Consider the following 14,713-nt stretch of genomic DNA (forward strand, 5'->3'; position numbering starts at 1 on the left):
GCAGCCCAATCCTGAAGGAGTCAGGCCAAAGGCTCAACTGGCACAGTTCCAATGAAACACCCCCTGTTCCAAAAGGAACAGGCTGAAGGCTTGCAGTTTTTGTCAGGACAGCATGATTTCAGTAATCAGCCCAAAGTGCCAAATGAGTACTTACCTACAGAACAGGGATTGAACCGGAAAGGACAAAGCCTTACAATATATCCTGAATAAAATCTTGTGAGCTTCAAAACCACAAAGAGAGTACAAGCTCAAATCCAAGAGAAAGACTTACCTTGAAACCCCAAGGTCTGCAAGAAAAGCAGTTAGTGACAGTGGGTTCAGTGTGGGTACTGCACCTATTTGCTCACCAGCCTTGGAGTTGTTGGGGGGTCTTGTCTGGATCCCCATATGGGCCACTGAAATGTTGACCTGAAACAAATAGACCGTCACTTATTTCTCCAGCAAAAGTGGGTTTATACAGGATCACGGAATTGTAATTCAGGGTCTACAATCATGGCAAGGCACATGCAAGTTCCCAGCAAAAACGGAGAAGAGAACTCTTTTATAGAAGAGTAGAGGAAGTTGGGGGAGCTATAGTAAACAAAGAGTCCATGACTTTTTCTTAGCTGAGCTGTGACAGTCTCTCATTGGCTGAGTTCTTGCCAGACAACAAGAGGGAGTCTTTCTTTTTCCTGCTGGGCTCTGCTGTCATCATCACAGGGTGTGGGAGCTCCCCCTTCTGATCTCCCTGCATAATGTGTCCTTTTTTTCTCTGGCAGTTTTCAAGATTTTCTCTTTTTCACTCATTTGTAGTAGTTTATGATGTGATATCTTAATGTGGTGCTGTGCTTTTTTCCCACTGGAATATTGAGCTTCTTAGATTGTGGGTTTACAGTATTCAAATTTGGAAAATTTTTAGTCTTATATCTTCATATACCTTTTCTGCCCCTTCTCCTTTGTTTGCAATTCCAATTACACATTTACTAGATTGTATATTGTCCCACTGTTGACTCAAATACTAATCTTTTTTTCTTTCTTTCTTCCCAGCCTTTTCTCCCTCTGCTTCAGTTGGGATTTTTTTTTTCTGTGTTATCACATTTATTGGTGTTTTATTCTTCACTGTTTTAACTATTGTTATGCCCATCCGATTAATTTTTCATTTCAGATACTGTACTTTTCAGGTGGAGAAATTCCATTTGGTTTTTATACTTCTGTCTTCCATTTCTCTTCTCATTAAGTTCATTGTTTCCTTTTAAATATTTGAATATAATTATACTTGCTTTAAAAGTCCTCATTTGCTGCTTTTACGGTCTTTGTCATTTCTAGATCTGTTTCTGTTCATTGAATTTTTCCTCATTATAGGTCATGCTTGTTGCCTCTTGAATGCTACACATTGTGAATGCTTTATTGTTGAATGTCTAGATTTTGTTGAATTTTTTTAAGAGTATTGAAGTTTGTTTTGACAAAGTTAAGTTTTTGGAGATAAACTTGATTCTTTTGACACTTTTTTAAAACTTTATTAGGATGACTCTAAAGTAGCAGTTAGCAAAACGTTTTCTTAAAGGACTAATATTTTAGTCCTTGCAATTAAATATTGCAAATATTTTACACTTTGCAGGCCATATGGTTTTTGTTGCAGTTCCTCAGTTCTACTACTATAGTGCAAGAGCAGCTATAGACAGTATATACCCTCAGTTCTTGGTATGCACAGGAATTGGTTTAAGGACCCCTGACAGATACCAAAATCTGTGGATGCTCAAATCTTTTATATAAAATGGCATAGTATTTACATATAATCTAGTACATCCTCCTGCATACTTTAAGTCATCTCTAAATTATTTATAATACCTAATATAATGTAAATGCTATGTAAATAGTTGTAAATGAAATGTAAATAGTTGCCAGCAAATTCAAATCTTGCATTTTGGAACTGTCTAGATTTTTTTTTTTCCAAATATTTTTGATCCACTGTTGGCTAAATCTGCAGATGTGGAACCAGAGGGCCAACTATAAACTAATGACTGTGGCTGGATTCTACTAAAACTGAAATACAAAATACAGGCAGTGGGCTGGATTTGTTCCACAGGATCAGTTTGCTGATCCCTGGTCTAGAGAAACATTTGCCTTAAGGCTAGTTTACCCTACTGATAGGGCATGACCCTTCTGGGGACTCTGCTAAATGCCCTGAATGTTCATTGAGGGCACTGAATGTTCTTTTCACTCTGGTTGGTCAGAATTCAAACATCTCCTAACCCTGTGTGAACTCTGGCATTTGATAATGTTGTAGATTCTCAGTAATTGTACTTTCCCTGTTCATTGTTATTTGCCTGGCTTTGTGTAGTTTCAACCTATGAACACACAGTTGTTTATTCTGATATACAATCAAGGGGACCCCAGTACAAGGGGACCCCTGGAACTCTACTTTTAAGTAGCTTTCTCTTCTGTGGTACTTTGCCCTACAAATTCCAGCTGCCCTACAGATACTCTGTGCTTACACCTCTCTCTCCTCAACTTAGTCTGCTATGGTCTGCTCAGATTCCTCTGTGCTCTATTTGGATTCCCCTTTCCTTGCTATGTGTTCCAGAAATTGCCTCCAAGCAGAAAGCCAGGGTGATTATAGGACTGACCTTTTTTGTTTCTCCTCTTGTAGTGATCACAGTCCAGTACTGCCTGTTGTCCAGTATTGTCTTATGTATTTTGTTCAGTTTTCTAGTTGCTTAAAGTAGGAGAGCAAATCCATTCCATTTATTCTATCACAGCCAGAAATAGAAGTTTTTGAAATTACATATTCATATATCTAGTGAAATTGCTTCACATTTAAAATCAATTATCTATCTCTAGGAATAAATTCTCCAATTGCAAACTAAGTGAATAATTGTTAATTCTCAACTTGCTCAGGATTTTAATGTAGTAGCTATAATGGCACTTTTATAGGCAAGCTAGAAAAAAGGAAACTGTTCCAATGGATGCTAGTTTTGTTTTAGTATAAGTTAACATATATCTCTGGCTTTGTAAGCAAGTTGGTATATGTTTATGTATGTGTCTTCTACTTTTATAAAAAACTTGCTGCTAATTTTTCTACTGTCTTTTCTTAATCTCTTTATCTTAAGAAGAAAATAGTAGTTGCATTATTATCTTAACCTTGAGGAGGGCTTTGCAGCAAAACTGCCAGTTTCCAAGAAAGAGGGAGAAAATAACGAGAATTACTGGCTGGCATTTAATTTTATTTAGCAAGTAAAAACAACCCATTCAACCAGAACTTATATTAGGGCTCTGGCAGGGTACAGGTACAGCTAAGAATTACTAGTCATTCAAAATGCAAACAAGAATCACTCAAAACCTACAGTGATAACCTTGTACATATCACTTCTGTACCTCTATGCTAAAGTAAAATACCTGGTTTTGTTTTTCTGTTGCATGTAAAAATTCATTTATCTTAAGCTAGTATCTAGCTATCTGACAGTTTAATCCTAAATCCCTTTTTAATTCGTTCATGGTCTTTGGAGGGAGGGGCATACTGAGAAGTGAAGCTATTATTTTTCTTTCATGGTTTGTTCATTTGAATAGTTTTGAGTGTTTCTAAAATTTCCTTGTACTCTCTGTCACCTATATGTTAGTCCTAAAAGATGATTCCAACTGGGCAATCACTTTCTGCATTGGCTTATTTGTAAATGAGATATTTGTCTGTCTCCACAGGAAAAGGTGTTTAGAGTTAACTCTGGTAGCACCTAATATGGCCACCTCTTAATGCCATAATAGTCCTCAGGTTATAAAAAGACATCGTTTATTTATGTTGGGTAGTCATCAGATGTCTTCCTTCGTGGGTTTAGTGTAGTAATTGTACAGACTTCAAATCCCTCTTATGTGGTGATCTAACTAGATTTTTTTAATATGTATTGAGCATACTCTTTCATACTGTATTATAATATATCACATTTTTCAAACATTCTTCCACTAAGAATTACAAATTTATGTCACTCATAATCTCTATAACTGGCAGAAGTGGCTTCCCCCTTACCCTCAGGGTGAATCTTCATCTCCACCAGGATTTTCTACCTTCTTCTGTATTTAAAGGTGACTAGAAGCAAAATGGCAGAAAGAGAGAGCACTTTGGCGTATACATTTTTTATTACCCTGACGTTATGTGTCCCCGTGGCAGAGGCAGCAGTTCTTGGTGACTCCGCAGCATCTAATGGTGGTGGTTGCTTTCTCGAGACAGGGGTCTTCCTTCAGACAGAAACTGGATTCATCTGTTTGGAGTTTCATTTCTGGATGGTACTCACAGAACAATCATTTCTGGGTTCTCTGGTGGCAGTTGTAATGCAACACAGCTTGTTTAAAGTTCTTGCTAGAAAGAAATCCACATTACACCACAGTGCCTCGTTTTGTTTTCTGAGGCAGACGTAGAAATTCCACCTCTGGAGCAGCTCAGAGTGAGTTATTATATTCCCTAAGGATACCTCACACTCACTCCAACCACTTTCTGAACTCAGTTTACTAAAGGAGTAGTTAAATAAGGGGCATTTGGGAATATCCCTTATTCCAACCACACACACACACACCCCAATATGGAAGTATTAATTCTATGCACATTCAGCCCCAGTGATAGCCCATAATTCCCCGAAGTAGACATTAAAACTAATTCTACTAGTGAATGTTATATTACCTGTGTTACTATTTTCAAGAATACATGTGCTGATTTAAGGGAAAAGCTCAGCTAGGAAAATACCAGTGTAGGGGAGAAAAAAGTTTTCCCTAACCCTCTTAGGGTCCTTGGCTGGGTCTGAAGATTATGCTGACAGAGACAAATTAACAGGAGAAAAGCATACAGGTTTATTTAATATGTTTTACATGACATGGGAACCTTCATAAGGAAAAGAATACCCGAGGATATAGACCTGTGTATTTTCTGCTGTGTTTGTGAAGAGTGGATAGTCATGTAGCAATGTGATAGGTTCGGGGGTGTGAGGTAATTGCACTCAGGAGTAGTAAGCTGCAGGGAAACTTGGCAAGGCCTGTTTATTTGGATTCTTCTTAGCATTCCTTTGTCGTTGGAGATAAGGATGCTCTTTTACTCTGGTTATAGGGAGGGCACCTCCCACCTGAAGGTTTTATGACCTGTTTTAGGGGAAAAGGGTGAGGGATATGGGAGGTCAGAGTGAGCTTCCTGCTTTTGCCATTTTCTCAAACTCCTTTGGCTTGAAATATTCAATATGCCACAATGCCATATTTGGGGGTTGTGTGTTCCAAACTCCATCATCAGCAATTCCCATGCCCACCTCCAGAAGAAACATATGTCTTTATTCCTTCTTGATACAACTGACCATTGATGCTATCACCACTGACTGCATTCAAGGAATATTCTGACCCCCCAAATTTTGGAGTTAGTGGAAGAAATTATTTATTTCCTCTTCACCAGTAGCAACAAGATGAGCATTTTTCAAAAGTAACTCTACTAGGAATCAAAGAGAAAGTTAAATGTAGAAGTTTGTAGAGCACAGATGCCTTGTATCAAAGAAACTAAGGTTTAACTCAAATTGGCTGAAATAACTTTCCCAGAATACAGATCAAGAGTTTTCTTTCTTCTCTTCATCACTTTCTGATAAAACCTGTAGGGTATTCAGACAGATCCTATACTTCAGTGAAGTTTGACCACTTTCTCTGTTTTTGAAAGCTATTACTTGGACTTGGTCTTCCCATCAGCCATATGGCCTCTATGGCAGTTTCGAGTCTGTTTACCTCCTTCTGGCCACCTGCTCTTAAAAGCAAAAAGACTTGTCTATACTCGCAAGCTCAGAGCATATTAGACTCTGTTTCCAATGTCCTAGTTCTTCCTACTCAATGAGATTCTCTCTGGTAAACTCAGTCTTGTCTATTTCTTTTTCTACCCTTTCTACCTTCCAGAGATAGTTTTTTCTTAAGGCTTAGAATATTTAAAAAAATATGTTACCACATGCATTCTATTTCAAGTGATCACCAAGTTTGTTAAAAATGCATATAGTGAGTGATAGAATAATTAAAAAGAAAGATAGCCTTCTTTCTCCCAGATGAATATTCACATTCTGTTTTATTTTGTTTTTCTAATACCAAATAGCTAGCAATAGAGATTTATGCCAATTACTGGTGTCTTATGGGAGAAAGTGAATGAAGGGGGAGTCTGTGGAAAGGATTGTGTACTTTGTTTTTCTCAAGTTATTCTTATTTTTATTTCAGTCTTTGTTTCTCTTGGCTTTCCTCCTAGTGGCAATCTGTTTCTCTTTTATTTTTCTTTACATTTGAAAGTTTCCTACTCTGCTTCCAACTTAACTTTTTTTTATTAAAACTTAATCCTCAAAATATTGGATTTTGTATTTATAATTCGTAGTTAAAAACATGTTAAAGTTGGTTTTCCAGTTTAGATTGTATTGGCGTCTTAGGGTGAAGTGAAAAAAGAAGGATGAAGATTAAATTATTCTCCTGGACTGCCCTCCAGGAAATCCTTCTCTGTACTCTAAAAGTTCTTGTTCTTTTCTAGGAGTCCAATGTGCTGATTGCTGCTAACAGTCAGGGTACAATTAAGGTAAGCTATTTTATACATCTCCATTTTTAGGCTATAACAGACTATAACTATAACATGGAAATGTAGAGTTGTACTAAGCCTTAGAGAGTATGCCAAATCATGGGTCTCTGTCTGCTTGGAAATGGCTTTGATTGAAGGGGAAAAGAATAGGTAGCTTGCAACTATGGGGAAGATGATAGTACTTGTTAGAGGTTATACGAATGCTGAAGAGATTGAAAGGCGGTCAGGATGAAAAACAGATGAAGACTGTTAAGCATTCACGGTGGGGCGAGCACTGCTGAGCTTCTGTCATGCCAGTGCAACTACCCCACAGGGTATTCAGGGAACAAGATCCAAGATACAGCAGCAGATGCTTAGACATCCACCAGGTTCTAAAATGTCTTACTCTGATTTTACTCTTCTCTTCCTTGTGTTTCTCTTCCTTCTCTTCCATGACAAGGAGATTTTTCCTCAGTTGCTAGGGGAAGAAAAGGTATTCTAGTGTTCCGTTGAAAATTGATTGATCATGTGATCATGCCATTGGTGTAATCTGAAAACTTTCATATCTCTTTGCTCACAGTCTCATTCCCAAATTCATATATAGTTTTTCACATACTTTTCTTTGTAGTTAGGAGTTCAAGGAAGTAAAAATTTTATCTAGTTATACCATTGGATATTCAGCACTTGGGCACAATACATTGGATAAATAAATCCTGAGCTAAGCAATGAGCTTTTAAACAAAACACCATTTTGGAGGAGGTTTTTAGTACATGGGTTTGATTAGCACTTATTCTGTGGGTACCAGTTCTTTCTACTTATTCTCTGCTGATACAGAAGTGTCAGGATATATTTTTTAAATAATATGTATCTGTTTTCCTGCCAGTTAGCATTAATTTTGACATGGCTTCCTTCCACTCATCCTGAGTGGAGACTGACCCAGCAACCAAGAGAGCAAATCCAAGCCTCACACATTGTCCTACAGAGATGAAATGAGCAAACTCAAAGCAGAACTGCACTGTTAGCTGGTCAAATTAATTTACATGGTATACTTCTTTTTATGCAGCCAGTTTCTCTATTTGGAAAGCCTCATTAGAGAGCCAGGGCTGTGTTCTGGAAGCCTCAAGCAAGATGGTAGAAGGTCTTGGAATCTCTGTTTTAAGTGGCTCTCTGTAGTCTCTCAGTTTTTCTTTATTCTCATGGCAAGGCATGTATTGAAAAAGCTGTACTGTATTCTTCAACAAGTTTGGCCTTTGAGGCAATTGGGATTGCTAATGTATCTACAGAAAGCTCAAAGCTACATACATACTTACAGGATTTCAGTGACAAATCTAAGATTTTTGTTCAACAGCATTGACCTCTTATGTAAAGTAGCCTGCTTGGCAAATGTAAAGACCAAAAGCATTATGAAAGCACAGATATAAGCCAACCCTTAGCACGGCAGAAGATAGGTTGCTCCTTTAATTCTTTGCCACCTAGAATTACAGTCTCCATCTAACATAATTCTTTTTGACAGTGCTCATAATTGTCCACATGTTCGATGTCCTTTCTCAGCCATTTCTTATACTATTTTTATAACTGATCATTGCTTCTTCTTATTTTTATTTTATTTATTTTTATACATCTTTATTGAAGTATAATTCTTCTTATTTTTAGTTTTAGCACAACTTTTTTATATGATAAGGTACTACTTTAACTCTAATAGCTAACAAAATATCTCGACACCCAGATGCTTGACTAGAAAATAAATGAAGCAATAGGAAAAGACAAGATTTTAGGTCCTGTATACCTTGATCACTATACAATGTTTATCAGTGCAAGAAATAAATGGATTAAAATTCTAAACAGCAATACGTAAACTTTTTCTTATGAATGTGGAAAGATACCAACATAATATTCCAAAAATGTTATATTCATGCTATGCATCAGTCAGTTCATTTATCTATATGTTTTATGTAGTTTATCTTGAAGGCTTCTCTGTTGACTGTGGAGATAACTAATCTGAAAGAGTTCATGCAACTATTGAATTGAAAGTAAGAATGAATTAATGTCTAATCCCTTCAAATTCTTTGATTTTAGCCAAAGCAGTTGGGAAAAGTCTACTTGATTTGGTTCTCCATTTACAATATAATAAAGACTGATTAAACTCTTTCTATATTTTAAAACTATTTTATTATACTGATTCTTTTTTCTCCCTATTAGGTGCTAGAGTTGGTATGAAGGGTTTACTCAAGTTGAATTGTACTTGATCCAGCTGAAATACATCTGCAACTGACAATAAGAGAAGACAGAAACTGTCATGTGATGTCTCTCCCCAAAGTCATCATGGGTTTTGGATTTGTTTTGAGTATTTTTTTCTTTTCCTTTTTTTCCCTCCTTTATGACCTTTGGGACATTAGGAATACCCAGTGAACTCTCCAACATCCATGTAACTCTACGGACTTTGCTGCTGTTGGTGGTATGGTTATCTAGTTTTTGTGATAGGGAAACAAATTCTTTTGAATAAAAATAAATAACAAAAAATAATAAAAGTTTATTGAGCCACAGCTGAGCTGGGAAACTTTTTGTCCAATGTGACAAGAGATAATTTTATCTTTTCAAGAAGTAGCACACATACACTATAGTATAATATACTGATTAATAATTTTTAAGGTCCATATTTCCCCACCTCTTTGGAATTATGCATATCAACAAAGTATATGGATTCTTTTCTGTGAATTTAATGTTTACAGCAGGTAGAAAGATTAATTACTTTATGAAGTTCTCTCTTCATTCTCTGACCAGATTTATATTATCAGCAAGTACCAGATTCCTCAGTCCCTCTGGATCTGGCCAAGGGTCTAACATTTTGACCTGTTGAGACCACATTCAAACAGAAAGGGAATATCAGTCTGTGACAGCTATCTCTGTCTTTTCCTTTGAAATGTTACCCATTAGGCCCTAAATAAGCCCTAAATGTAGACAAACCAACTTATTTTATAAAATCATGGCTATCAGATAGTCATAGGTATTAGTACCATCGTGGGGTGATCAACTTTGAGCAAAGGTCAGCAAACTTTTTCCATAAAGGGCCAGATAGTAAATATTTTAGGCTTTGCAGGTCATATGGTCTCTGCCACAACTACACAACTCTGCCATTGTGGCAGAAAAGCAGCCACAGACAGACCATATATAAACAAATGGGCATAAGCTGTTTATGAAATAGGTGGAGTCCCACAGACCATGGTTTGCCAGCCTCTCACTTAGAGGAAAAGAAATTGAAGCCCTATTATCCAAATTTCCAAGCCATATATAATCTTTTAGACTGTCTAATTAGTTTCACACATTGTTTTCAATTTGTAAAAGGAAAGAACTTAATAGTAGCAAGTCAAGCAAAAGTAATGTGAAGCTTTCTGTTTGAGCTACTTTAAGTCTGAACACTTTTAGAAAAAGACATAAACAGAATTATATGCCACATGTATTTTATAAAAATAGACACTTGGAAAAGCTTGGTGTGATAAGTATATGGATAATAAGGGTGATCAGAATATCCCATGTATCCCTCTATTTAAAATTATTGAAACCTACTGCAGGTCACATTTCATTATCTGAAGCCCTTGGGCCAAATGCGTTTTGGAATTTAGAACTTTCTGACTTTTAGGAAGTAATAGGGTACATATACTGTGTATTATATAACACCCTCCAACAGAGTCTGGAGCAATACTGTTTTCAAATACATTAATATTTCTGCAGCAAATATATGAATGTTCACGTTACATGAGATTAATAAAGACTAAAAATAGTTTTGCATTAGTTCAGGTCAGTTTTTACTGCCAAATGAGTCAGCCTCAAGCTTCAGTGAATTTTTTTTTTTTTTTTAATATCTTAACTAACTTCTGGGAGTTAAGAACCTGGTAACTTTTGGACTCAATTCTGAGAGAAAAAGTCACTATCATTCAAAAGTTACACTTGTCATCAACCAGAACAATGTCAGTTGGGCTTTTTTCTGAGATTAATGAATGTCCTTTTGCAAAAATATAGAAAGAATATTCACATGTAGATACTTCACTTAAAGAACTTTACTTAGGCAGATATGTCCAGAAAGTCATCAAAATAGAAGCAGAGAGTTAATGCCTCTTTGAATGTGTTTAAATAGAAGCAGATTATTACGGCTTTTGTTTGGTCTGACTCTTTGTTTTATTTCAAGTTGTCAGCATTGTAAGGTTATGTTAATTTCCATACATTTGGAAGGTTGCAATAAGGTAGCTTTAGTTATCAAAGGGACTCAATTTTTTAATAACTTATTATTTTAAGAAGGCAGTGTTGTTTTATTTAAATTTGTGTTTAACTGTTTTTCTTATAAATAGAAACCATTTTAAAATTTGAGTTAGTCTTTGATTTTGATGTCAAAATCAAACAAATATTACTGTTTCTTAGAAAAATAACATATTAGTTAACTAAAGCTTAAAGATAATATACATTTTAACACCAAAAAAGCTTCTAACTCATAAAGAATATGGGTTTTTATGTTTTAATCTAATCTTTATTTCAGTGTATTTGTAGGGGTCTCTTAGACATAGTTGCCTTTGTTCTTAGGTACAGAACTCATGCATAAGAAACATTAAGGACTGAAAAACTTTGGAAAGTTCTTGTAAGAAGATTGAGCTACTAGACATCAAAAATTTTATGGGACCATGCCACGACCTCAGAAAGATGAGCATGGCTGGACCATTACTAGTCACGGAAGAGATGAGTGTGGGATGAATTTGAAGAGGTGAAGGAGCCCAAAAGTTATGTGGAAACTTCTAGGGCATGCCTGAAAATTTGAATTTTGTTATAAAAGCAGTTAAGTGGAAGTGTTAAATGGAATGACACAATCTCATTTATGGTAAATGGATAGATGAGGGCAAGAGTACAGTTAGGAAGGTGATCAGTCAAGAGTTAATGGTGGTTTGGACTAGCCTAATCCAACCTAAAAACCAGTTTCAGCTTATTAGAGTTCGTCTTAACTCCTATATCTTGGAAGATTCTTGATTAATTTTTAAAGTCATTTTCTCATAGTATGTATTGACAACAAAGAATGCAGCTCAGCAAATTTATTTCTTCAGTGGTTATGCAGTCCTCAACCAGGAGCAGGTCACTTGGGAACCTCATGACCCAAATTCCTGTGTGCTGTTTTGAGGACACCACTTCTCTAAGCTAAGCAAAACTAGAAGCTGCCTACCCTTGGTTCTAAATATAAAGGTAATTTGTCATTTCCCTTAATGTAATTATGCCCATGTAACTGGGATTAATATTCAGGAAAAGTCTGCTTACTTAGAAATGAGACATGAAGAAGTGTTAACTTAGATCTTGAGCCTATTGTATTACATGTGTTTCATGACTGATATTAATACTTACAATAGTAGCACCTTGTAATTCCTACCAGAGCAGTTAGTAACCAACTCCTGTGTGGCTTCTGGTTAACATGTTAGGCACTCCTGGATTCTTGGACTGAAGAGAAAATCATAGTGATCATTCTAGAAATATTTGTTGAGCTCCTGCTTTGTGTAAGCGAGGCACTATGTACTATATACTAAGCATATAAAATAAATAAGATGTAATCACTACCCTCAAAAAGTTTCTTGTCCAGTGGGAGAGACAGATAAATATAAATATGTAAGTACCATAGTAGACATAAATTTTAGATGTACCAGAAAAATATATAATCTAGAGTGGTGGGAGATTAGGATCCGGATAGGGGATTTAGGAATATTTTTCATCTCAGCTGAATCCTGAAAAGAGGTAAAGGAACATTCAAGACCAAGGGAAGCAAAGAAAAAGGCTCAAGTAGCTTCTAGTAGCCAAAATTAGAACAATTTGAGCAACAAAATAAACTAGTGTTGGATTATAGATTATAACCCCAAATGTAAATATCCATGAGTCCATGCTTATATAAGTAAATGATTGAATAAATAAATGAAAAGTTTCCCATGCAGACTTCCACATTATGTAGCTATTCCATCCTCAAGGAGAAGGAACATAATTCCCCACTCCTTAAGAATGGGCTGTGCATAGTGACTTCCTTCCAAAGAGTCCAGTATGGAACGAGAGAAAAAAAAAGAGATTAACTTTACAGTGGAGAAACCTGACAAATACTACCTTAGCCAAGTGATCCGGGTCAACATCAAAAGTTATGTTGTGTTGATACTATGTACTCTGGCTATCATACAATGAAACTGACACTTTGACTCTGTGATCTTCCTCCCCCAAATTCATGTATCCAGTGTAAATGAGAAGAATATCAGCTATATCCCTAGTGAAGGACATTCTACTAAATACCTGACCAGTATTCCTCAAAACTGTCAAGGTCATCAAAACAAGGAAAGTGAGAAACTCACAGCCAAAGGAGACATGACTGAATGTAATGTGATGTCCTGGATGGGATCCTGAAACAGAAAAGGACATTATGTGAAAGCTAAGGAAATTTAAACAAAAGTATAGACTTCGGTTGACTGATCAGTGTTAATTCATTAATCAGTCAGTACTGATTCATTAATTGTAACAAATGTACCATACTAATGTAAGATGTTAATAATAGGGCAATTGAGTGTAGGCTATATGGGAACTCTTTCTTTGCAATTTTTCTGTAGATCTAAAAGTGCTGTTCTAAGGTAAGTTTATCAAAAACAAAAGTTAAGAGGATAGATTCAGTATGTACAAAATAAAGTGCAAGACAGTAGTGTGAGTTGAAGCTGGAGAGGTACACAATGAACCACAATGATCTGTTCCAGCGACCACTTTCAGACAAAAATGGAGGCAAACATGGAGTTTAGAGGATTTTTAAGTTACAGTCTCAACTTTATCACTAAGAAATTGTATAGTTTTGCAAAAGTAAACCTCTGTACTCCATATTTATCTCTAAATTCTACTTACTGAGAATGATATGCTCATCTCTGTTAATAAATAAGATTATACTATACAAATTCCATTGTCATTCTTATGATTTAGTCACTAAGGCATCTGAGTGCCTACAATTATTTGTTTCTTTTCCCTTGAGATCATTACAGCTTCTCAATATGAGAATTAAGAAATCTTCCCATTTGTTTATGGTTTTAATTTGCCCTCCTTTCTCTGTGAGTCATTTGTCCTTGATCAGTTTTTGAATCAAACTCCCTAGTGCCCAAGTTCTGAAGGAGATCTTGCATTGGAACTGGGTAGGGGTTCTCATGAATTCTAAGTTAAACTTCCCAAAGGCGGTAACAGTCTAGGTTAATCAATTATTGTGTGATATATTTTGCAGTCTCTCTGCAAATGATTTTATGGATTTTCCTATATGCCCTGCTTTCATCCTACTGTCAGTACTAATCTGTGACCAGAGGTTTAGGAGCCTTTTGGAAGAACCACATAAAAAATAGTGTTCAGGATTTTCAAGGGAAAGAACCAAGGCAAACACAAGTAATAGTATATTCTAAATGGAAGGCTTCACCTTTAGTTTTATACACCTGAAAGAATGTTTTATTCCAGAAATGTTTTTGTGAGTGAGCTTCAGTGGAATAGCAGCCTAATAATAATCCAGTTCACTCCCAGTTTGGTACCCTCAACTAGTGGTCTGTAATGGATATGGGCTGTTGCTCAAAAGAGATGAGTAAGCTCCGATAGCCATTTGCGTAGGGTGGCTCTATTCACTCAACAAATAGTGCCTATTATGAGGTAGTCTCTTCCAGGCTAAGGGTCATAAGACTTTTTCTGTAAAGAGCCAGATTGTAAATATTGTACGCTTTGTGGGCTATACGGTCTTTGTCACGACAACTTCACTCTGCCATTGTAGCATGTGAAAGCAGACCTAGACATAATGTAAACAAATGAGAGTGGCTGGGTTCTAATGAAACTTTATGAATGGACACTGAAATTTGAATTTCATTTAATTGTCATGTATCACAATATTTTCAAAAATTATTTCCCAAGCATTTTGAAATATAAGAACCATTCGTTGCTTATGAGCCGTACAAAAATCCACCAGCTGCATTTGGCTTGCAGGCCCAGGTTTGCTGACCTGTATTCTAAAGCGTTCACCATACAGCAGAGACAGGGGAAAAGAAAAAGGAAAACCAGGAAAAATCCAATCGTTCCTGAGCTTGCATTCTAGTAAATAAAAGTATTTCTGCAGTATTGGGGTTCTCTTTCCATAATGGTGTGTCTGTACCACAGGAACCTGGAAGGCCATTTTGGAGGGCACAC

The 14,713-nt window shown here is 36.3% G+C and overlaps 1 protein-coding gene across 4 annotated transcripts in view; it reads left to right on the plus strand.

The window, feature by feature from the left end:
• COP1 (COP1 E3 ubiquitin ligase) overlaps positions 1 to 9,060 on the plus strand; it is a 284,440-nt gene extending 275,380 nt beyond the window's left edge. For 3 of the 4 annotated variants that reach the window (XM_059051973.2, XM_059052006.2, XM_059051981.2), the window contains 2 exons: positions 6,494 to 6,538; positions 8,717 to 9,060. In XM_059051973.2, the coding sequence (XP_058907956.1) occupies positions 6,494 to 6,538; positions 8,717 to 8,734 (63 nt within the window). In that variant the 3' untranslated portion in view covers positions 8,735 to 9,060. The remainder of the gene's footprint in view (positions 1 to 6,493; positions 6,539 to 8,716) is intronic. The other variant, XM_067031134.1, reaches the window with a different exon arrangement.
• Positions 9,061 to 14,713: the final 5,653 nt, after the last annotated feature.

The sequence above is a fragment of the Kogia breviceps genome, chromosome 1, assembly GCF_026419965.1.
Source record: "Kogia breviceps isolate mKogBre1 chromosome 1, mKogBre1 haplotype 1, whole genome shotgun sequence".
NCBI lineage: Eukaryota > Metazoa > Chordata > Mammalia > Artiodactyla > Physeteridae > Kogia > Kogia breviceps.